At 42.0% G+C, this 25,211-nt stretch overlaps 1 protein-coding gene across 14 annotated transcripts in view; it reads left to right on the top strand.

Moving 5' to 3' along the window:
• Nucleotides 1-25,211, top strand: part of DOCK7 (dedicator of cytokinesis 7) — a 212,440-nt gene that overhangs the window by 23,158 nt on the left and 164,071 nt on the right. For all 14 annotated transcript variants that reach the window (XM_053248313.1, XM_053248310.1, XM_053248309.1 and 11 more), the window contains exon 2: nucleotides 14,814-14,919. Coding sequence is in view for 13 of the 14 variants with exons in the window: in XM_053248310.1 (XP_053104285.1) it covers nucleotides 14,814-14,919 (106 nt within the window). In the remaining variant the exon portion in view is untranslated. The remainder of the gene's footprint in view (nucleotides 1-14,813; nucleotides 14,920-25,211) is intronic.

Below are 25,211 nucleotides of genomic sequence, written 5' to 3'. Positions count from 1 at the left end.
ACATTTTCTTTGGATCTAAGAGCTAGCCCAAACATTTGGGAGCTAATGTACACTTGTCAAAATTACCGGACTTAGTGATGGACATTTTTGAGGGAAAGGGTAAATGGGCTTCTGTTTATCACCTTTACAAGTAACATATTTAGAACAGAAGCAGGGCTGCATGGACGAAATAAAGCTTTTATTAAATAAGTATATTCTAGTCTTGGTGTCATGGTTAAATTTTAGGTGCCATGGTTCCCTTGTGCCTGGAATTTTTCCAGCCCTGTATTATGGATGGGAATTTTTCTTGCATACATACAGTGTGTTGGACTGGTGATTTTAATCAGTTAATGACTTTTGGTTTATGACCAGGAATGTGGTGGTAATTCCTGATTAGCTCAGAATTAAATATTATGATATTGTGCTGTTCTCTCTCTCTCTCTCTCTCTCTCTCTCTCTCTCTCTCTCTCATTTTTCCCCACTTAGAACATAGTAATAAGAGTAAGAAAATATTTCGACACAATACAGTGGCTGGAGTGTCTATGAAGCTCCCATTTGTTTAATTAAAGTAGCACAATAGATCTTCCTAGTGGATTATATTCATGGAAGCAACTCTATTGTTAAGGCATGTCACTGTTCATAAAACAAGTACCATGGAAATGAAAGGGAATTTAACTTAAGCATGTTCAGGATCAGACTCTCAAAACAATTTACTGTGAAACAAGGAGGAAAGCATTCCCCTCCTATCAGCTAGAAATGACCATGTTGTCTGAAAACAGGAACACACAGTGGTGTGCCCCCACCAGTGGTTCTAAAGAAGAGCACTGATAGATCAAGAGCTCTTTCTAATGTTGTTCCCACTTTTCTCAAGCAGTGGCTGCATCAGATTGACCAAACACTGGCTGATTTAATTGTAGCTACGGTATTAAGAAGAGAGCAGCACAAAGAATGCCACTTTTATCCCTTCTGAATGGGCAAGCTGTAGCTAAGGTCACTGAAGCTATTCATGACATAGACCACTCCAAAGGAAGACAGGGCAGGGAGGAGAACGAAGAGTTGCTATCTCTGCTCTCATTAGCTTTGGTGGGGAAAGGGAAATATTGCTGAAAGCGACCAGAAGATGAAAAGTTTGATTTGATCATTGTGGTGTATGCTAGTCATATTGGTTTTAACTTTGCACCAGCATCTTTAACAGCACTGCCCAAATATATACAATTGAAGTTTGTATATCTCCACTTATCAGAGGTGGGGATTAACCAGCCAGGAAAGCCCTCACACCCTGTTTTGGATTTTATTTTCATGCAACTATGGTTTGTCTTGGTGAACCGTTATTGTATAAATGTATCATTTCTAGGCCACTGTCTAGTGCAGCATCCCTGGACTCCTATTTGTGCTTTCTGCCTTGCATCCACCATAAGGACCTTGGAAGGGGAGGGGAGGTGAGGTGGTTGACGTGTTTTCTATCCTTCCAGGATCTTAGCCCTCTTCTCTGTGAGCAGGGCCTCAAGCTTCCTCTGACACCCATGCATTTATCCAGCACCCAACTCTGGCACACAGGATGCTGTGTGCTGATGGGTTGGCCAGTCAGTAATTTGGCTAGAGCTACTAGCCACAAAGGTGGCTTCTTCTCTCCCCTCATTGCAATGTGGTGGCCCAGCCTTGATAAGTTGTCCAGGTTGTGGCCCTGCTGAACAAAGGCTTTTGCTTGGGGATTCTGGGATGTGTAGTCAACAACATATGGGAATCTTTGTTAGAGGGAACACTGCTGCCGAACAATAATTACCTCAGAGTTATATTGTACAAAGTAGTATACCAGTTAGCTGGCAGTGCTTGTTTGTATTCTTCAATAAGGATTTTGCATAGGGAAACTGGTGCAGACTAAGGGTTTGCATGGACCAAGGTTTTTCCGTGCCATCTGGATCTATGTTAACTGCACAGGATTTCCACTTTATTTGTTATATGTCTTAGTGTGTTCCAAACTGTTATTGCTCCATTAGGTTGCAATAGTTAAGGTACACATTAGCTCAATTTGTTGATGGGCTGAAGGCAGCCATCCTGTGTGAAACTTGGATCACAATGTTCAGAGAAGTAATTAGGTGCTAATAGCCATGTGGTTAAGACTGCAGTTCTTTCCATATCTACCTGGAAGTAATTTCCATTAAACTCAGTGGGACTTACTTCTGAGTACTTTACTTTTAATTGATTATAGTCATCAGCCTGAAATAAATTTAAAAGTATGATACTTTTGGTGATTGCACAAAACTACAGTAACAGGGGGGAAAGAAAAGCAACATGATCCCAAAATAACTGCCACAAGGATAGTTCTCTCAGGATGAATTCACCAACTTACTACAGAGTAAACATGTCTAGGTTTGTGCCATACAGCACATTTTTTAAGGTGATGAAGATTTGTAAAAATATTAGCAATATCTTCTTCCTGACTATTTGATCTTCAGCCTTAAATAGCAAGAAGTGATAGGATGGAAAAATCCACTTTAAGCATATCCTTAGCACAGGGGTTCCCAATCTTGGATCCCGAAGATGGGAGGTGTTGGACCACAACTCCAATCATGCTCAGAAGGCTATTATGGCAGTTTAGTATTGTGTACCTACTTGTGGGGTTGAGTTTTGTGAACTAACTATAGTTTAGATCAAATCATGATATCTGACCAAAGGGCCAGTTCATACGTCACGCAGGACTACAGTTAAATTTTGGTTCCATGTGGCATCCTTGAGTCTTGGGACTGTATGTTCCTTACTCTCTTGCCCGCATGAGCCTCAGCAGAATTTTACTTCCGATTTAAGGTTAAAAAGCAAATCCAGATCAGTTATAATGTCTGAACTACACTGATCTTGGTGCATTCTAACCAACTTCCTGAAAATTACCCTGAAAGCCACTTCAGACCCTTGGTTCAGATCTGGATTTATCCTAGAGAAGTTGGTTAGAATAAACCAAAATTGGTTGGGTTGGACATTGCAACTGACTTTGGCTTGTTTTTAATCTTATTTGGAAATACATTCTGCTGAGGCTCAAAGGGGCAGGGTAGACATCCGAACCACCATATGGTCTGATATCCTGCCTTGGACTAATTATAGTCAGATAATTTAAAAAGAAAAAAGAAAAACCACCACAAACACACACATGAGTTTAGCATTAGTAAGATTTCACTGTAAACTGGAATTGAATGTAAAGCCTGAATTCTTTTTTCATTTTGAAACTCGATCAGCTGGTGTTTTCCTTGTTCTTTTTGATATCAAGGAAAACACAGATTTTACTCTGCATGTTTTTCCCTAAGAGACATTCTTTGACTAACTTTTAAAAACCTAGAAATATTATTATAAGATGACACATGTATCTGCGACTAAAGATACATGGAAAATATGATCTGAAAATTAAATGTGTCTTTTTCTCCATCAGACAAACATGCTATGGCAAAGATCTGAAAGCAGTTTCATAGTTCATGGGCTGCCAGAGATATAACTATATATTGCCACTTTTATGTCTTTGGATGTGTGTATGGCATGCAGAGTATACCTGTGGCTTTTTCTTTTTTTAATCTGATCAATGGCCCTAAACATACAGCATGAGAAACTGACTGGCACTGAGTTAGTGTTTAAAGTCAGCATCTTGGCCACATGCCTCAACAGTAACCATATACAATATGCTATCCAGCATATATAAGGATATTTTTAAAAAGCTGGGCCTTTGAATACCAGTATTTTAGCTTTTCAGAAGCTGTTTGTGTGGCAAAACAACTTTTAACCTTAATCCTAATGTGTTTCACGTGCTAAGCAAATGTGTAACATAGTAATTGTGAACCAGCTGAGGGTCTGCTTATGGCATGCTATGGCCCGAGTCACATGTAATGTGGAACCGTGGGTCTGCCCCCACGCCTCCCTGTGTGGGTTTGGATGTATGTGTCCGGACCTAAACTGCATCAGGGAGACTGCTGATGGGTGGGGAGAGTGGCTGAAGGACAGCCCCGGCAGCCAATCACAATCGGAGTGAGGGAGGAGTTTCCTTCCTCAGTTTCAGCGTTCCTTACCTCAGCCACAACATTCAGATGTAATGCTGTGGTTGTTCAAAACCTCATGTAGGAGTGACAAACCTTGCTACAACTCCCATTGGAGTTCGGGGAGGGACACCCCGAGTCCATTTTTGTCAGAAACGGTGGTATGCCAGTTTCAGATGTACAGGTTTTGGGACTTTCAGCTGCTCTGCCTCTGGGCTGCTCTTCCCTGTTGCAGCTGAACCCGGCATATGTGTCGTTGAATCTGTTCCCACTTCCTTTCCTCTGTGTTCTGTCTTCATTGCTTTTCCTTTGGCCAATTGTGTTTCCATAGCCTCTTAAACTTAATCAGCTATTTCAATTCACCTGGAACTCATAACATGCTCTCTGATGTAACTGTCAGTAAAGTCATATTGCCAGGGACTAGATCTTTGTAAAGGCTTCCTCTGGTAGTTGGCATAAATTAGGGATGTGCATGGAACCGGTAGGGGCTGGTTTAAAGGTGGGAATGGGACAACTTTAAGGGAAGGGGAGGGTGCACTTATCCTCCCTCCGCTTTTCCTTTGCTGGTGCCCTGTTTGTAAAGACTCCATCGGAAGTACACACTTCCTGCCAAGGAGAGAACGGGGAGGCAGGGAGTATGCCACCACCCTGACAGAGTCTTTACAAATGGAGCGTTGGTGGGAGGAAAGTGGAGGAAGGGGTAAGTGCACCCTCCCCCGCCCTTAAAGTTGTCCCCCCCCCACCTTCGAGCCTCCAAACTGCCCAGTGTTCGAATCTGTTTGGAGGCCGATATAAAGGCCTCCGAACAGGTTCGTGCACATCCCCATCACCAAATTAGGTGGCAAGTAAGAAAAATTTTGATTCAACATTTTGGGATCCGCAAGCAACTGCTTGTGTGTACATAGCCTACTCTTCATTCAAGTTTGGTGTCCAAAGAAACTTAACAATTAGAGTTCATGCAGAGGTGCAGTTATATCTTTTTAAAAGGATACACACATGGTGGTCTTGTCAAACCTGGAAGTTGATACATAGTCCAGGTTCCAAGCTGTTCCCTTCAAAATAAGACAGCAAAAGGAGCTGCAGATAGACTTGTGGGCTGGGTCATGGTAGAGAAGACAGCCCACAAAGGATTCTCTCCATTGACCTCAGAGTCTTCTGGTTCCTGGCAATTGATAACATTGCACTCTGATAACATTATTGACAATTGATAACATTAACTCTGCACTTCAGAGGGAAAAGGGCAACAGAAGCTGCAGACTGATTCAGGGGCTGGCTGATGAAAAAAATACCAGCCCTCAAAAACATCATCTCTGTTAAATTGCATTCTTCTGCTTCCTGGCAGTTGATGACATAGTCCAGGTTTGGAGCTAGATGGTGGAGGAGGCGGAAGGTGCGAGTGGTATAGATGTTGGCTTACAAAAGCAGCCAACATTGGTCTTTTGGATAAATTAAACAAGTTGTCCTAGTAAGAACTAATTTGCCTACTTTCACTGTTCCTACAACTGTACCCAATTTGGTTCAAATTGATTCCCACTTGCATCTCAAATGTTCATGTGTCTGCCATCTTGAATCAGGGTGGATGACATCATTACAAACTACAGCATTGAGCCATCCCTATGTGTCCCTACACCTGTAGCAAATTTGGTCCAAACCGGTTAGGCAGTTCACAAGTTAGCACAATGGTTCACATGTCCACCATTTTGAATTGGGGTGGATGACATTACAAACTACCCTATTGAGGTGTCCCTGCAACTGCCCCCAATTTGGTTCATATTGGTCCAAGCATTGCAAAGTTGATGGGGCGGGAACGGGGAATACACACATGGAATGGCAGGTGGTCTCATAAGCCTACTGGGAAGTAAGTTAAAATGATGGAAGGGCTTTTGATGTAAATCTTGCAAGTGCAGATCAGTTGAGGAGTATTGGATCTTTCACTGAAACAGCCTGTCCTGTTATAAGATAAAACTAGCTGGGCCAGGCACAGAGCATCTGTGTCTCTAGTTCCCCTGCCCACCAGCCTCCGTTTACTTATCCTGCCCACCTGCCGCTGCTGTTCCACCCCCACATGCTGCCATTTTGTTTCCCACCTGTCCACCAGCGCCGCTGCTTTCCTTTGCCCCTGTTGGCAGCTTGCTCACGAACTCTCATGAGAGCTGCCATGCATGGGATTAGCGACGGGTATGCCGTGTGTGTGTGTGTGTGTATGTCATAGTGATCCTAAACATACCACATAAACCCTATTCAGATGTTATTGGAGAAGTGGCGCTCATAGTTATATTTATTTATTATTTATTTTATTATTAAAAATTTTATACTGCCCTTCCAAAAGGCTCAGGGCAGTTTACATTAAAACACCATTAAAATCAGTTAACAAAACAAAAATTATAAACTACATAAAATAATAATTAACAATCAAAACATCATAACACCAATGAAATAGCCAAAACAATTTAAAAACAAGTTTTAAAAAGCTGAGAAAGCTTGGTTAAAGAGATGTGTTTTCAGTAGTTTCTTAAACATTGCCAGAGATGGGGAGGCTCGTATCTTATTGGGGATCGCATTCTACAATCTTGGGGCAGCAGCTGAGAAGGCCCGTCTCTGTGTAGCCACCAAACGAGTTGGCGGCAACTGGAGACGGACCTCCTCAGATGACCTCAGTGGGCGGTGGGGCTTGTACTGAGGAAGACGTTCTCTTAAATACCCAGGGCCTAAGCCATTTAGGGCTTTGTAAGTTATAACTAGCACTTTGTATTTTGCACAGAAACCTATTGGCAGCCAGTGTAGCTCCATCAACAGAGAAGTAATGTGGTCTCTCCGAGATGACCCAGAGACCAACCTGGCTGCCGCAGTCTGAACCAACTGAAGTTTCCGGACTATGTACAAAGGCAGCCTCATGTAGAGCGCATTACAGAAGTCCAGTCTGGAGGTTACCAACAAATGTACCACTGTTTTGAAGTCATTGAGTTCAAGAAACAGGCGCAGCTGGCGTATCAGCCGAAGCTGATAGAAAGCATTCTTGGCCACTGCCTCAACCTCAGAAACCAGGGAGAGGTGTGAATCTAGAAGTACTCCCAGACCACGAACCTGTTCTTTTTGGGGAAATGTGACCCCATCTAGAACAGGCAGATCAAAATTGTCTCTAGAGTTCTGACCCCGCACAATAAGTATCTCTGTTTTATCTGGATTCAGCTTCAGTTTATTCTCCCTCATCCAGCCCATTACTGCTTCCAGGCAGGCATTTAGGGAGGATATGCCAACTCCTGAAGAGGTTGACATGGAGAAATAGATCTGGCTGTCATCAGCGTACTGGTAACACCAGCTCCAAAACCCCTGATAATCTCTCCCAGCAGTTTCATGTAGATGTTAAAAAGCATTGGCGAAAGTATGGAGCCTTGAGGGACACCATACTTAAGCTCAGAATTTGAAGAGCAACAATCTCCAATCGACACCATCTGAAATCTTTCTGAGAGGCAGGAGCGGAACCACTGTAAAACAGTGCCTCCCACCCGCAACATTCTCAGACGTTCCAGAAGAATACTATGTTCGATAGTATCGAAAGCCGCCGAGAGATCCAAAAGGACCAATAGAGTTACACTTTCTGTCAATTCCCAATTGGAGATCATCCATCAGGCCGACCAAGTCTCCACCCCATAGCCTGCCCCCAAACCAGTTTGAAATGAGTCTAGATAATCAGTTTCATCCAAGACCGACTGGAGCTGAGAGGCCACCATCCTCTCAATCACCTTGCCCAACCATGGGAGATTGGAAACAGGCCTATAATTGCTCAACTCAGAGGGGTCTAATGCAGGCTTCTTTAGAAGTGGTCTAATAATTGCCTCCTTAAGACAAGGAGGCATCCTGCCTTCCCTCAGAGAGGCATTTATAATTTCCACCAGGCCAACTACAACAGTCTCCCTGCTAGATTGAACAAGCCATGTTGGACAAGGGTCAAGAGAACAGGTGGTAGGCCTCATTGCCCCAAGCAGCTTGTCCACATCCTCAGGAGTCACAAACTGAAACTGATCCAGTCGAATCACATAAGAGGAATAGTTGGACACCTCCAGTTCAGACATCAAATTAATTGTGGAGTCTCCATCTAAGTTGGCCCGAATCCGAGAGATTTTATCTGCGAAAAATTATTTAAGCACATTGCAGCGGGTAACTGATGATTCCAAATTCTGGTTCAAGGGAGGCGGGGGGCAGATACTAGTCCCCTCACAACCCTGAACAACTCTGCTGGATGTGAACTCGCAGAGGTAATACGGGCAGAAAAGAACTGCTTCTTTGCCGCACGTATTGCCTGAGCATAGATCTTTAGATGTGCTCCATGTTGTAATCTGTCAGATTCGAGTTGAGTCTTTCTCCACTTGTGCTCCAGTTGCCTACCTTGCCGCTTCAGCCCCAAATAGATCTTCCGTATACCAAGGGGCCAATTTTGAAGCGGGTCGGAGGGGACGCTTAGGAGCAATCGTGTCTACTGCCCTGGTGAGCAAGTTGTTCCAATTCTCAACCAGGGCATCAACGGGATCACCAGCAGAGCCAACACTGAATCCCTCCAAGGCTTCTTGGAATCCCACCGGATCCAATAACCTCTTTGGGCGGACCATTCTAATAGGCCCCTCGCCCCTGCGGAGGTGGGAGGTGGTTGTAAGTCCAACCTTAACCAGATGGTGATCCGTCCATGACTATGGGGATATCACAGGAGTCCCCACCCAAGGAACACCAGCCTGATCAGAATAAAAGACCAAATTAAGTGTGTGACCTGCAATATGTGTCGGTCCAGAGACCACTTGAGATAGGCCCATAGTTGTCATGGCCGCTATGAACTCCTGAGCTACCCCGGACAAGTTGGTCCCAAAATGAACATTGAAGTCCCCCAGTACCAGAAGTCTGTGAGACTCCAACTCAAGTTCCGCGACCAAGTCCGTGAGCTCAGTAAGGGATTCTGTTGTGCAGCAGGGCAATCGGTACACCAACAGAAGTCCCAATCTATCCCTGGTCCCCAAACTTAAGTACACACATTCAATATGGTCTGATACCCTAACAGGGATCCTGGTAAGGGAGATGTTATCCTTATAGACCACAGCCACTCCACCTCCCCGCCCACGTCCCCTTCTCTGCTCCTCTACAGAATACCCTGGAGGAAGAAGCTGGGACCAGACTAGGCCACCAGCCTCCCCCAACCAAGTCTCAGTGATGCACATCAGGTCGGCCTCTTCATTCATGATCAAATCATGGATGACTTCAGGTTTATTTTGGACCGACCTGGCATTGCAAAGGAGCAAGATAAGGCTATGTGGGTTGTTGGCAGTGCTCCCCAAGGTCAAAGAGCTGGAAGGGGAGATGGCTGTTAAATTTCTGGCTCCCCTTCCCCTAAAACGGCCTGCTGACCTGCCAACGTTACTTCTTCTATTCCCCACCACCACCAGAATAGCTGCCCCGCATTCCACGAAGGCGCCCCCTGTCTCCCCATCTCCAGACAAACCCAAACACATTACAACTACTTCAACCAAGCCTCAATAACAAAGCTGGCACACATACTACAACAGCTCTTCAAACAGCCAACTAAAAATGGTATAGCCCGACACCAAAGGCCGGCCGCCTGCAGGCTGGCTGTGCTGCTTACGGCAGCCCCCTTCCTTATAAAGCCTCCAGGGTCCTTCCTCTCACGAGGGACTCTGGGCAAGGCTGATGTAATCAATCAGTGCCTGCAGGTGATGTTAGTTCAGGCACTTGGAGGAAGGAAGGTTCCCAATCAGTCAGCAGTGCTGTGCTGGTCTGAGTTGTCCCGGCCAGCAGACCAAGAGTGGGGGAGGCAGCTGAGAGTCTCCATGCTGTCCAGCAAAGGAGGCTAGATGATTGACAGCCAAAAGCTCACCTCCTCTGATCTTCTGCAGATATTGCCAAAAATGGGTTGGAAGTCCTGCCCCGCCGCTGTCACTCACTGCCTCCAGCCATGGTGGCTGGCACTTGAGCAGTAGCCTTGGGCGAAGCTGTTTCAAATATACCTCTGAAGAGGCCTATAGACTTCAGTAGAACTTAAAATAATAAGGGTGTGTTTTTCTCTCTGAGCTCTCTACCCATTTTAATTTGTGACAGATTAGGGGTGTCAATAAGAATTTTTCAAAGGCAGTTTCCAAAATGCCCCTATAATTTTTTATGGATGTCAAATTTACTCTCACTAATTTTGGCTTCTGTAGAACATGCATGCATATGATGGTCCCATTGAATCACACATGCAGTAGGACAGTTTGTTAATGCTTTACTCTCATGCATGATCTCTTATTTCCCATCCATTGGTGACATTTGAAGTAACAGATTCCCTTGGTGGAGGATTGCCAGTATGTGGCTTATGGTTGCATCCTGGCAACAGTTGCTAGACAAACTCCAGAGACTTCATTTTTTTTATTGCTAGTGAGTTGTCAAATGAATATGTGCTTCCCACAAGAAAGAGAGCAACCACGCATTCCATTAATAGTCTCAGAGTGCTTGTAAGGCAAACGGCCTCCTCTTTTGCTGCTGTGAGTTGCCTTGGGCCTTAGCTGCCACCTTCAAGGAGCTGCATCCAGAATTTAACTTGGCCTCCAGCATTTAATATTAATCTGAGCAACCCTGTAGAAAAATAATAGGACTTCCTCAAAATAAATATAAAATGCTGAATCAGATTTGTCTTTTTGTTAACTTATTTCACTACGTAGGGCTAAGCCAATAGAGCATGGCAGGTATTCTACCAAAAACAAACACAGGGCTCTGTGGTTGCCAAGAGTCAAAACCAACTCGACAGCACACTTTACCTTTAAAGTTTTAATCCAGTATACATTGCCAGTTGTGTTTAATATATCAGTTTTGTATACTAATGTCTAACCTGTCACATTAACTACAACTAGAAGAACTAGAAATATATTTTTAAAAATGAAATGAGAGATTCTGAGAATTACAGCAAGCACTGCAAACAAAACAAATACAACCACAAATTCTGCATTCTCTGCAGCTGGGCCTCTCTCCAGAGGACCCCAACCTGCCCAGCCCCTGGAGAGAGGCCCAGCTGCGGGGAATGCTACTTGGAGGAGGACTCAGGTTGCTGTAATCCCCTTCCCAAGTGTGGCCAAATGGAAGGGGCGAAATTAGGCTCCTCACTGGGTCATCCCATGGCGGGGACCCAGAGACACTGACAGTCAGTGACTGCTTTCTCTTCTGGTGTCATTTGTAACCTGCCTTGATGAAGAGACTGAAAAATATGCAGGTCCTACTAATTTCCTCCTTTTTTGGAAGTTGTGATGTAATGTAAACTTCCTTTTGTAGAAACGTTGGGCTGTGAGTTTTTTTGTAAAACCTCTCTCAGTAGGTTTCAGCAATTAAAAGAGAAGGTGGTAACTCCATGTTCTTCTGTATTGTTTCTCTGGGTTATGTATAAAGATGATACTCTTGCTTATAAATAACTTCTGTTAAAGTAAATGGAACATATTTATGAATATGTTTAGGACTGGTGTGAAAGATACATAATTCAATGTATATGCTATTATGCTTACCAGTAAACTTATCTAACTAATGGTCATGTGAGTCCCTCAGACTCTTAAAACAATTAGGTCTGCCTTTCAAGCTCTTAAGTTCTTTCACCAGAGGAATTAGTTGAGCAGGGCAAAATAAGCATGAACTCTCATTGCTTTTGCTAATCTTAAGGTTAAGAAAAGAAGGAAAGAAAGGTTAAAAAAAAGTATATGACACCACAGCCTTTGAAATAAGAAAAAGAACTGCATATTTTTCAGTGGATTTGTATACAGACTTCCTTGTGAATTTGATCTAATACAAAGCTAATGGCATCTTGAGGATTCCAAAACCTGCTTCTTACTGCTACAAGGCACTATCCCTAGTAGAGTCTTTCTTCCATTCAGAAAAGAAAGTTATACTTTTTGGGACACAGCTGTAAGAACCCTTCTCATTCAGACCATGTTCAGTCTAGGCAACTCCTAAAGTGGCCAACCAGATGCTGCCTCTAGAAAGTCCACAAGTAGGGTATGTTTAAATGGGGTTTTGCAGTGCGTGTAAAAGGGTGATTTGGATGAACATCCTTCTCATACAATTAAAAGGACATCCTGCTTGTGTATTAAGAGTTAGGACATCCTTCAGTGATGTCAGGATGGGTATACTCCAGGTGCAACCCTGTCCTGCTCACACATTGGGGCTTGTGTTTATCTGAACCACCCATTATTATTGTTTATATATTACTTTTCTATACCACTACAACAAAATGTTCTCAAAGCAGTTTACATAGGGGGAAAATGATAAGATGGTTCCCTGTCCCCAAAGGGCAAAAGGTAATGCCAGCAACACCCACTGGAGGGATGCTGTGTTGGGGTTGAATATTGCCAATTGCTCTGCCCATGTTTAATATAAAGGGAATTGCCAATTCTTTAGCCAGCAGAGTAACTGAGCAAAGAACACATTTCATGTGTTCACCAAACACAGGGATAGCAACAGTATTATGCCTACTGGGCTTGACCTCCGTTTGACTGACTATGAGAATTGGCTTCACCTGTGTACACATATGGGATAACCTGATCTCACCAAGGTTCTTGTTAAACTTTAGATGTATACAGTTGTACATGCTTAGAGTCCCGTAGGCCTTGGCAAAGGTCAAGCTCTAGACCACGGGTTCTGGGATCTATAGGTGAGGTGGGGCAACTGGCGAAAGAGAAACTGGAGTCTGGGGTTATATTCTACAGTAGACAAACAGTATCAGAATGGGGTGCATTGTCAGAATGAATACAGAATAATAAAAATAATAATTATTATTACACTTATATCCCGCTCTTCCTCCAAGGAGCCCAGAGCGGTGCACTACATACTTGAGTTTCTCTTTCACAACAACCCTGTGAAGTAGGTTAGGCTGAGAGAGAAGTGACTGGCCCAGAGTCACCCAGCTAGTTTCATGGCTGAATGGGGATTTGAACTCTGGTCTCCCCGGTCCTAGTCCAGCACTCTTACACCTCGCTGGCATCAATCAAATTCAAGGCATCAATCAGGAAATGGGAGAAGAAGGGTAGGCAGAGTTCTCATGCTAAAGGTAAGTGTGAGTTCCAACACTAAAGATTTACACCTGCTAGAAATTGATTTGATGGTACACTTTACCTTTACCTTTAGTATGACAGCCTAAATCAGGGCTTTACAACTTTGGCCCTCCAGTTGTTGTTGGGCTACAGCTTCCATCATTCCTGACAATTGGCCCTTGTGGCTAGGGATTATGGAAGTTGTAGTCCAACAACAGTTGAGGGGCAGATGTTGCGCAGCTCTGGACTAAATGGCCCTCGGAGCATGGAGCTTCAGTCTGCTGGGCTTGCAGAATAAACAGAGCAGCTGTGCCTGGGAACCCTGGGGTTCCCAGTTCAGAGCCTGATGCCTGGAAACCCTAGTTTGAGCCCAGGCCTCTGGAGCCTTGCATGCTTGCTTTCAGTCAAAAACAAGGAGATTGCAGCAAGGCCATCAAGTGGGTTCCCATGTTCCCTCCATGTATTCAATGAAGGAATGTATAAAATGAAGGTGAGAACAGAAATAATTAACTATACATTAATTATGGGTTGTCTGAAGAAGTACTGTGTTTTGTTTGTCCTGAATCTACTGCCAATCAGTTTCATTGGGTAACCTCAATTTCTAGCGTCAATAATGTATTTGTCTTATAGTTTGTCTCCTGTGCTTGTTCTCTGTCCCTTCCTTGGCAAACAGTCAACTCCATTGCTGGCCTAGCATTTCTCTTCCATCACTGACTTCTTTGATGATCCCAGTGTTGAAAGGTGTTGTCAATTTCATGCTTTAAAGGCTTTTAAACCTCCTCTCAAACACCTGATGGACTCTGAATAGGCTATCAAACTCAGGCAATCTGTATGCTGGTTATTAAGATTTAAAGCAGAGCTGGTTTGGAAAGACTCTGTAAGAATTCATTGATGCATGCTATTTTGTGAAAAATCCTGTAGAGGTCTTGTGCCTGGTTTTGTGCTCGCATGCATAATGTTTTGCATAGTCAAACATTTTCAGGGTCAGTGCTTGGGGCCAGAAGATGCACTTCAGATACTCGTAGGAAAGAAGAGTGTAAAATGCCATTACTATGATCTGTAGCTATTTTGAAATTGCCAAACAAATGTTTAATCCTTGAAACAAAAAGTAATCACTATAGCTATATGTTTGATATCCTGCCTTTTCAATGGAAATTAATATTTTTACGATACCAGTGTAGCTGAAAGGGAGTGCTTCCAGACTTTGCAGTTTGAACAGCAACTGTCTTCTTAATCTATAGTGGGGTGGGAAGTTTCCTTTTCTTCAGCACTAAAGTTATTTTTTATCACTAAAAACAGTCTCTTAGGTGGAGATTTGACTGCTGTAATTGCTGCTCTAATTGGGTAAAACACACACACACGAAAATGGCCAGTCTTCTTGAAGAATATGAAATGATGCCCTGATTATTTTTGATAAATGTAACAGTGTTATCTTTCCAATTCTGTTTTCCTTTTGCATTTTTCTGTGAACTGGGTTGTTGTGAGTTAGGAAGGCAGCCTAAGGGTCAATTGATAACCCATTTGTAAAAGTTTAAAACCAATAACATTTGCAAAGAATAAATGTAATGGGATTTGATGTTCATGTTGGGTATGTACATACAAAGAAATGTGTGTTGGCCAACTGAAACCAGTCTTATTGCTTGCACTTCTCTACATGTCAAAGTTCTGCAATATATACACAGTTCTCATTCTCAGTAAGAATTAGTTATATTCTGTTCTCAGTAAGAATAGCTCACATCTTATTTATCTGAGTAAAATAATTTCCTTTTTCTAGAACTGTGGCAGCTGAAGTAAGAAAACAGATTTCAGGACAATATGGTGGATCACCACAGCTTCTCAAGAATCTTAACATTGGAGGCAGTGTTTCTCATCATACCACTGTAAGTATTTTTAAAACATCTATAAGTAACCTGTAGCAGTACAAACAAATCACAAACTACATACTGGCTTTTCTAAATTTTAAGCGCATGTATACTAACTCAAACAATTATAGACTGCATTATTAGATATGGATGCTTAATTCTGTAATACAGTATCCTGAATTACACAATAATATGGTAGACTGCAAATCACCTGACAAGGATTGTAAAAGTAAGGGGTAAGTTAAATAAAAAGGTACTTTTGATAAATCTTGTTTTGTTTTTTGGAGACATTAGTTATGCTATATGTGTATTTCGTTTGCATTCAACTTGGAGGCCACTGACACTGAGGACCAGTTCTCAGTTATCATTTTATATGTGCCAAATTTTGGGTTTGTAATATACCTGAGGGTAGCTAGTATGGACTTGATGCAGCTACATGCATGGTAGAGCTGGTGCATTGCCTGCCACCAAATTCCCTCAGGATAAATGACTTTAAAACCCTTTTTCAGGGCACATGTCTGAAAACCAATTTTTTTGGCTAAAGGTATGCAGCACTTTTCTTCCGTTCTGAAAGTATAGCTTGTGAATGGACAGTAGGGTAATTCATGGGGGCATGTATATATGCAGGGGGGGTTACTTGGCCTTGGAGTTAGGGTCTAACCAGGATATAAAACCAGTCAACTGCAGGGTGGTTGTTGTTTTTGGGGTGTTTTTTGAGAAATCATGAACGCTAGATAGTTTCACTTTATGCTCTATTGATAATCAAGCTCCATTAAAACCCTTTAGGCATAGTGTTAATTAGAAGTGTTGGAAAGACCTTTTGGTTGTAAAGTTATAGATTGTAAGGGAAGTCTGTCTTTTGAACATTCTGGATCTAAAATATAAAGTTAAGCAACTATTTTTTCAAGCTGTTCTGTGCTGATAGTCTCAGCTGTTGGAGATGTACCCATGAGATTCATGGCCTTGGAAATAGCAGTGTATGTGAAGGTATAGCCAAGATGATGGTGCTGGTTTGTAGAATGGTGGCACTGTGCTGCCTTGCTGGTGTTCGTAGGCACTTATAGCATGTTTATAATATGTACTCAAAAAGTACCAGGAGATGATAGCTTGCTGAAAAATTAAGTATGAAAGATTAAAGAAAAATCAAGGAGAATGGATAACAGTGATTTTAAACTCCTCACTAGTTGTTACAAACTATAGTTCACATTTTGAGAATTCCAACGAAAGTTTTCTCACTGAAATGTGTAGTACTGGTGCAGCTGTGAGTTGCAGGTTGTGAGTTGCAACCAGTTTCCTGCCCATTCTGAATCTTTAATTACTGAGAATAGTGGGGTGTATTCATGCTCAGCTTGCACAATTTTTGACAGGGCAGTAGCCTGAAAGAGTATTTATTCAATACAATATGCAATAATATGGTAGGCTGCAAATCACCTGGCAAGGAAAGTAAAAGTCAGATGGAATTAAATAAAAAGGTAGTACATTTGTTAAATCTTGTTTCATTTAAATATGAAAAGGTCAACGACTCTTACTCTTTCCTTTCATTTCTGAGACATTTCTTTGAATGTTTGCCATTGCCCAATGGGGCAGTAGAATTAGAGGAAGATTTATCAAGAGAACTGATAAAAACTCATCCTGCCATCTTGTGGCATTGCCTAGAAGAAAGTAGCCCACACATACAGCTTCACTAACTCTACAGGCAGTGAGAAGACAGTTGACTGGATGGTACATCAGGGCCCAGTTAGCTATTAAGACTACAACCAGATAACAGTCTCATCTCTTGGACATTTCTTCATAGACCAGCGCAGATGCAAACCTTGCTGATCAATCATGAATTAATGGATATTTAAAACTGGTTCTCAGTTTAAATAGAAATTAAAAGAAGATAGAATCACGGGTAGAGTGTCTGGTTGTGAAAAAGCAACTGATAAAAGACTTTGTTTCTGGTGCCATCCTAAGTGAGTTTGCCTCAGTTCCCTTGTTTGAAATACAGTTCAGACATTGAGCTGGGAAGATTTGACCCATTTCTGAGATATAGGAAATGTAGGGGGAAGGGGACAGTTGTACCCTGTAACAGCAGCTTGATGATGTGCAGAAATCAGCAGGGAAGGGTTTCACAATATGTAGATCAACATTATTACCTGCGAAGGTCTGTACACCAAGGTGCTTTTAAAGGCCCAGTGGTGGTTGCAAAGTTGATTACCTTATTTGTGAATGAGTCCGTAACCTGGAGGATGTGAAGCAGCTTGAAAGACTGAACACTTTCCTGAATGTAGCACAACAATTTCAAGTTCTTTACTAATGGGATGGGTAAAATGAGAAATGCCGAAAATATACAAGTGAAACTGGCAAGCTTTAGTCTAGATAACTCTTCGTGATTTTAAAGAAACAAACATCAAAATGCTTTCAGTATTATTTTTGCTATATACAAAACTGTGAGGAAGGAACTGTATCAAGGCAACAACATACAGGTTCCCCATTTTCCTATTCCTCATACTGAGTTAGTTGAGGCAAAAGCAGTTCAGGCAACAGAGAAAAAATTTATATACCAGCGATTATGAATACAGCCTGTGGTGGATACTTGCTTTCTATTGTGGAATAAAGTTGCCATACCATCTTTTTGCTTCTGGTTGGGCTTCAGTGCCATAACAATTGTGTTATAAACAGAAATTATATAGATCAGCCTTTCCTCCTTGCTGCATTTCCATACTTGACAGAGCTCCTCCTTGTGATTTTTGCCTCTTAATTAGTCAAAGGCATAGACAGTCTGCTAGAGAAAAGGTGGCCACATTTCTGTGGCTGTACTTAAGAGGCCCTAATCAAGGATGGACTTTCCAGCACTGATACAGAATGATTTTAGTATTCACTTAAAGCTGGATATGTGAAAGGAGTAAGAGTATTTACAATTCTAAATATAGTACTAGATACAGACTTGTGCCATGTGGACATATTCTATGCAGGATCTCTGTCTGCTTACTAAGATCACCATTCTGTAGCTTTCTACAAGATAAAAATTTAGTGCATGTTGCAGACTATCTACAAAATTAGTCCATGCTCTTCAGTTATATCTTCAATGTGTGTATTTTTGCATAAAGTGGATCAGTTAATTGTACTTGTCTTAAGCAACCTGATTACTGAGATGCCACAGAAAAATGGTCTGTCAATTTCCAATACATTTTTCTTGCTTCTTTATACTAAGTTTCCTTCCAACTCCAACAGCAGTTTTTCCTTTGTGACCATCTGCCTGTGTCTTGCTTGACATTTCATGCTCAGGAGGAAAAACAACCACCACCACCCAGAATTTTGGAAGCATGTCAAGTCTTTTCTCATCATTTGAGTTCTACAACCATTTTATATTGCCAAGAAACTTGTTTTTTTCATCCTGAATGTGCAGTGTTGTGAGGCAGATCCTCTAAATCAAAATTAAAATGATTTTTAGAACACAGTGAATTGGAATTTTTTTAGACACTGACCCATACTGCTGCTACATTATAGGGCACTGTGCAGATGCTGCCATGGTTACCTCTACCCAGCAAACTCCAGCTAAACATGTGGCCCAGAATCAATGATGACTGACTATAGTTTTTGCTCTTCCATTCTCCTGAGGTGGTGATATGTGGTTCTTGCCCTACATTTTATCCTCACAACAACACTATGAGCCAGGTTTTATTCACTTACTCACTATTATTGATTTATTATTTATTTATTAGAAGCATTTAATATACCGCCCACTCCAGAGACTCCAGGCAGTGTACAATGACATGCAAATAAGGTAACATTAAAAATTACAATCAAAAATTACATTAAAGTTGCAAACTAAAATAGATAATGGAAAAGAAATAGAGTAAATTACAGCGCAAATGCCCAGTGGAAAACAGAGGTCTTCAGTAAGGATTTAAAGGCCAGCAAAGAGGAGGCTAGATGAATCTGAAGGGGAAGAGAATTCCAGAGAAGTGGGGCAGCAACTGAAAAAGCCCTTTCGTGGGTCCTAGAACTCCGAACCTCTCAAAAATCAGGGACTGACAAAAGGGCCATCTGAAATGATCTAACAGGACGGGATGTAACTGGATGGGAGAAGCGGTTCTGTAGGTAAACATGTGCCAAGCCCTGCAAGGCTTTTAAGGTAAGAACCAAGACTTTGAATTTAATTCGGAAGCGAATGGGTAACCAGTGCAGCGACTGCAGGAGAGGTGTGACTCTATCATATCTTTTGGCACCCATAAGTAGGCGAGCCGCTGCATTCTGGATCGTCTTCAAAGGTAACCCTAGGTAAAGCGCGCTACAGCTTATTTTGAGTCATCCAGATATTAACAGCTTCCAGACATCAAGCAAGCACAGAAACAGCATCCCCAGCATGGTCTGGGATGGCAATGTACAGCTGAGTATCATCAGCGTATTGATGGAATCTCACCCGAAACTGGCAAATGACCTGACCCAGCAGCTTCATATAGATGTTAAAAAGTATAGGGGTATAAACTGAACCCTGGGCAACTCAATAAAGAAGTGGCCATGGGTCAGAACACCTGTCCTCAATGCATACCGACTGGACATGCCCACTAAGGTACGAATGGAACCACTGTAAAACAGTGCCACCAATACCCAACCCACGCAGGCGGTTTAGAAGGATAGCATGATCAATAGTGTCAAAAGCCGCTGAGAGATCTAAAAGGACCAAGAGAAGGACACTACCCTCGTCAAGGTCCCGAAGAAGGTCATCTACTAGAGCTATCCGCGCTGTCTCTGTGCTATGCCAAGGCCTGAAACCCGACTGAAAAGAATTAAGGTAATAGGTTTCCCCCAAAACCCATTCGAGCTGGGTACATACAACCTTCTCCAACACCTTCGCTAAAAAAGTGAGGTTGAAGATCATCCTATAGCTGTCAAGGATCTCAGGGTCCAGGGAGGGTTTCTTCAAGTGAGGACGAACTACCGGCTCTTTAAGGGCTGGTGGCACAAAACCCTCATGTAACGAGGAGTTAACCAACTCCTGTAGCCAAGAATTTACATTCCCACTGGCTACTGTAACCAGCCAAGAAGGGCAAGGGTCCAAGCAACATGTTGCAGCACCCATACCCAAAAGAATTGTATCCATATCCTTGTTTGTATACATATCCTTATTATTACATTTATATACCGCCAAATAATAACTTTCAAGGTTCTTTACAATTAAAACAAAACATCCACCAAGAATCTGGTTAAATAAATACCTTTTAAAGGCCATCAGAGATGTTAAGCCTCTTCTCTCAACTTGGAGTGTTTTCCAAAGCTTAGGGATGGCTACAAACAAGGCCGAACCCCAAGTTGCTGCCAGAGAAGCCTGAGACAATGGCAGGCAGACCTCCCTAGCACTGTTCGCTTTAACAGGGATTCCCAGATTTGTTGACTACAACTCACATAATCCTTAAGCAAAAGCCATTGCAGCTGGGGATTCTGGGAGTTGTAGTCTGGGAGTTGTAGTCAACAACATCTGGAAATCCCTGTCGGAGGGAATACTGCAGAGGGAACACTGAACTTGGTAGGTGGTAGGGATAATGCAGAAGATGATGATCTTTTGGGTAACCTAGGCCTAAGTTGTTTAGGGCTTTGTAGTTAATTGCCAGCACTTTGTATTTTACCTGGAAACGCATCTGCAGCTATACTGAATTACTGTCTTAATCAGTGTCAAGAGCTTCATGGCTGAGTAGGGTCATAAACTCAAATCTAACACTCTAAATCCAACACTCTCCATTCATACATTTGCATGAACATATGCTACTCCATACTGGCTTTCATACTGACTTGGCTCTGCTGCTGTGTTCTTCCTAGAAATGCTTGTAGCGCAACATTTCAACAGCCCTGGCTAGGAGCTGCAAGCCCTGATTGCCCTGCTTACTAATCTGCCTTGATTATAGTGCAAGCAAGCCGTGAGCCTCGGAAGGAGAACCTGGGTACTCTTATTTCGCTAGGAGAAAATGGCAGTCAGCACTTTAAAATAACTTTTAGAATAACTCATTTGAATTAAAAATACAGAATTCTAAAGTCTCTCATTTGATGGGGAAATGGCTGCTCCCCATGTTAAATGTGTTTTAACATATCTCCCACTTTGACTAAAAAAAAGCTAGAGGTAAAAATGTTCTTAGTGTCATTTATGGAAGCACTAGGAATCTCCTGTGAATTAGAAAGGCAATTAAAGTTCTGTGTTATGAATTAGGTCTCCACATCCCCTGTGGGGTCCTTGAATGAATTGCACATGGTGGTGTTGGTGGGGATCTTATGGGTAGCCAACTTCCTTTTGTGACTGTAGGTTTTTTTTGTCATTAACAGTTACTTAACAGGAGAGGTATATCTTTTTCCATTAAAATGTGGCAGTGATGGGCGGGGGGGGGCATAGCTGTACCAGTTAAATTTATTCCTGTGATGCAGTTCTTAAAGACACTGATGCCTTTGTGAATAAAGACATGATCAAGCTTGGGATACCTAATTACTTCAGTCAGTATATCAAATATAGTTTGCCTTCATGTACACTGGAAGACAATCCTGAAGATGCTGACTAACCTTTACTTCCCGTCTAGGCTACTTATGGACCATATCTGTCTTTGAATATAGGAGATCAGACTTTGATCTGGTGCATAATGCCTTGGAACCCCCACCCCGTTTGACTGTATAGCTGCAGTCTTATTGAATGTGCCAAGTAGGTCAGGCACCCATTGTTGTAGCTCCTTGACTGGTATGTTTGCTATTCTTTCTTTATAGAAAACTAAACATGACTCCAAGGGCTTGAAAGCAATTGGTAAATATACAGGTTTCCATTCCTAGCTTTTTCCTTTGTCTGTGTTGGTCTCTTGTACGTGCATATTCTCTCTCTCTCTCTCATGAATTTTGCAACATAAATATCAGTATATCTAATATGGTTTGCCTTCATGTAAACTTTTGTAAACTGTTCATGTGCTTTTGTGCAGCACATGAACTGGAGAGCTTTTTATGTTGTAAAATTCTCCAAAATTACAACAGTTTATTCACGTGGGTAGTAGTTTATTTATTTATTTTGTTTATAGACCGCCCTCCCAAAAGTGGCTCAGCGTGGTTTACATCAAAACTAGTTGGACTAGGACTGGGGAGACCTGAGTTCAAATCCCCATTCATCCTTAGACTCTAGGCCAGTCACTTATTTCTCAGCCTAACCTACCTCATAGGGTTGTTGGGGAGGAAAAACAACCATGTACACCACACGGGGCTCCTTGGAGGAAGGAAGAGTGGGATATAAATGTAATAAATGTAAAAAAATAAATAAAGAGTCAATAGCAAACAGTACATTTGAATTTAAAGAGCAGCCTTATTTCACTTCTGTCGAGTAATAGTATTCACTGGTCTGTCGAGCCCAGTACTGTCTACATTGACAAAGTCTCGGGCAAAGACCTTTACCAGCCCTGCAATTCCAGATCTTTAGCTGAAGATGCCAGGGATTGAAAAGCTATTCATGAGAGAGAAAGTGTGTGTGTTTACAGTTCATATTTTTCACTAGTAATTCTTCTTGGAAGTTTGAAAGGGTGCAGAGTAGATAAAATTAGATTTTTTTAAAAAAATCAGGCATTTTGATTTAAATATTTAAATCAAATTAAATATGTAAAATAAATATGTAAAAGCTGTCAAAAAAGCAAGTAAAGTCAAACTATTATTATTTCAGATTTTTTCTTTATTTAAAAATAGCCTCATTTAAAATTTAGTGTGTAATTTTCCATTCAATGAGGACACAGACTCTCAGATTTTTTGAATGCCGTTTTGGCTACCATGCAGTGAAAGATTTTAAAAAAAATCTTACAGCTGTTTGAGTAGTCCACAGTTCTTCATTAGGTATAGGAATTCAGAGTGTAAGTTGGTGAAAATAGGACGCATGAAATTTCTTTCATGGTCAGATTAGAGCACTTGAGGTGCTCTAAGAACAGAGGATAGGAACTGCATTTGTTCTGTTGATTCAGTTGCAGTACATTTTGTTCTGCCGCAACAAAATAGCTTGTGCATCAAATTCCAAGACACTTTAAAAATGAAATGGCAGTAGGAAATACAACAGTGTTGTATGGATGGAATAACAGATAGACATGCTTAGCTAATACATTGCTCATGTTGTAGCGGATGATATTGCAAGGATGCAGGTAGGAGAGAAAATAGAAATAAGTGTTCGCTGGCCAAGAGAAGCACTAAAATACAGCAAAATACTATGTTTGACATCCAGAGAAGGACAAAGTTGATAGGAAGCGGAGTTTTATTTTCAAGCCAGTAAGGGAACATAACAGTGAAGAATAACAGAGCTTTAAAGACAAAACGCATGAGTGTCCTTGTAACAGTCGAGTTATAAACATTTGAGACAGGGTTTTATAATGCAAGCACTGACAACCTGAGCTCCACCTGTGCATGTTCTCCTACGGAACAAACAGGTTGAAGGATAATAGTTTGTATAAACCCAGTCGATCAAACTAGTATCTTATTATAGGTAAGGGCTAGGTGCACATTTGTATGATTATATGTATATCTTTAAAAGTGATATTCCCTTACAAGAGAGACCTGTCACTGAAGAAGGCAAGCTGTTTTGTTGTGATTATCGGTATAATGCTGAAGGCATTCTAGCTGTGAGGAGTGACTCTTTGTACTAACAGGGGCTAATTCTGAATAATTTATTATATTTGTGCAACAAAACAGAAATTAAAACCTTCAAACAATTTAAAATCACAATTCTAGTTAAAAAGCTTGGGTGAATACATGTGTCTTTTAAAAGGTGGTCAGAGATGAGTCTCTTATTTCAGTGGGGAGCACATTCCAGAGTCTCGAGCAATCGAGAAGGCCCGTCCCTGTGTAGCCATGAGACGAGCTGGTGGCAACTGCAGATGAACTTCTCCGGATGATTTCAATTGGTGATGGGGCTCATAGCAAAGACGATGTTCTCTTAAATGCCCTGGGCCTTAGCTGTTTAGGGCTTTATAGGTTATAACCAACATGTATTTTGCCTGGAAACTTATTGGTAGCCAGTATAGTTCTTTTAATATAGGAGTAATATGGTCCCTTTAAGATGACTCAGAGACCAATCTGGCTGCTGCTTTATATACCAGCTGCAGTTTCCGGACTATGTGCAAAGGCAGCCCCACATAGAGTGCATTGCAGTAGTCTAGTCTGGAGGTTACTGGCAGACTTGTACCACTGTTCTAAGGTTATTTACCTCAAGAAATAGATGCAGCTGGCATATCAGCTGAAGCTGATAGAAAGCACCTCTGGCCACTGTCTCAACCTGAGACACCAGGGAGAGGTTTGTATCCAGAAGCACTTCCAGACCGTTTAACTGTTCTTTCTGGGAAAGTGTGACCCTATCCAGAACTGGCAGATCAGAATTGTCTTCTGAGTTCCAACCCTGCGCAATAAGTACCTCTGTCTTATTTGGATCCAGTCTCAGTTTATTTCTCATGCAGTCCATCACTGCCTCCAGGCAGGCATTTAGGGAGGTTATGCCTTCTCCTGATGATGTTGACATGGATAAATAGATTTAGGTATCATCAGCATACTGATAATACCCTGCACCAAATCTCCAGATGATCTCTCCCAGTGTTTCATGTAGATGTTAAAAAGCATATGGTGCCCTGGGGGACACCATATAAAAGTTCAGATTTTGAAGAGCCAACAGTCTCCAAGGGACACCATCTGGAATCTGCCCGAAAGGTAGGAGCAGAACCACTGCAAACCAGTATCTCCCACTCCCTACCCACCCACACCAGGTGCTCCAGAAGGGTCCTATGGTCAGTAGTATCGAAAGCTGCTAAGAGATCCAAAAGAGATCCAAGAGAAAGCTGCTAAGAGATCCAACTCGCTCTGTCAGTTCCCCATTAGAGATCTCTGTCAGACTGACAAAGGCCTGTCTCCAGCCTGCCCAAAAACCAGTTTGAAATGCGTCTAGATAGTTGCTTCCAAGATTGCCTGGAGCTGGAAGACCACCACCCTCTCAATTACCTTACCCAACCATGGAAGATTGGAGACAGGCCTATAGTTGCTTTATTTATTTATTTATTTATTATTGGTTTGATTTTTAGACTGCCCTTACAAAATAGCTCAGGGCGGTTCACAAACACCAAAGACCTTTTAAAACAATTTAAGAGCACTGGAAGGCCAGGCCAAACAGGTAGGTCTTTAGGGCTCTCCTAAATTCCAATAAAGAATTCAAATTACAGATGTAATTCAGAGGGATCCAATGCAGGCTTTTTCAGAAGAGGTCTAATGACTGCCTCTTTAGGACAGGAAGGCATCCTGCCCTCTCTGAGAAGCATTCATAATATATACTAGGCCTTCTACAACAA

This window comes from Hemicordylus capensis, chromosome 4 (assembly GCF_027244095.1).
Source record: "Hemicordylus capensis ecotype Gifberg chromosome 4, rHemCap1.1.pri, whole genome shotgun sequence".
NCBI classification, from domain to species: Eukaryota; Metazoa; Chordata; class Lepidosauria; order Squamata; family Cordylidae; genus Hemicordylus; species Hemicordylus capensis.
Note: the sequence above shows the minus strand (reverse complement) of the source record. Positions and strands in the feature narration are given on the sequence as shown.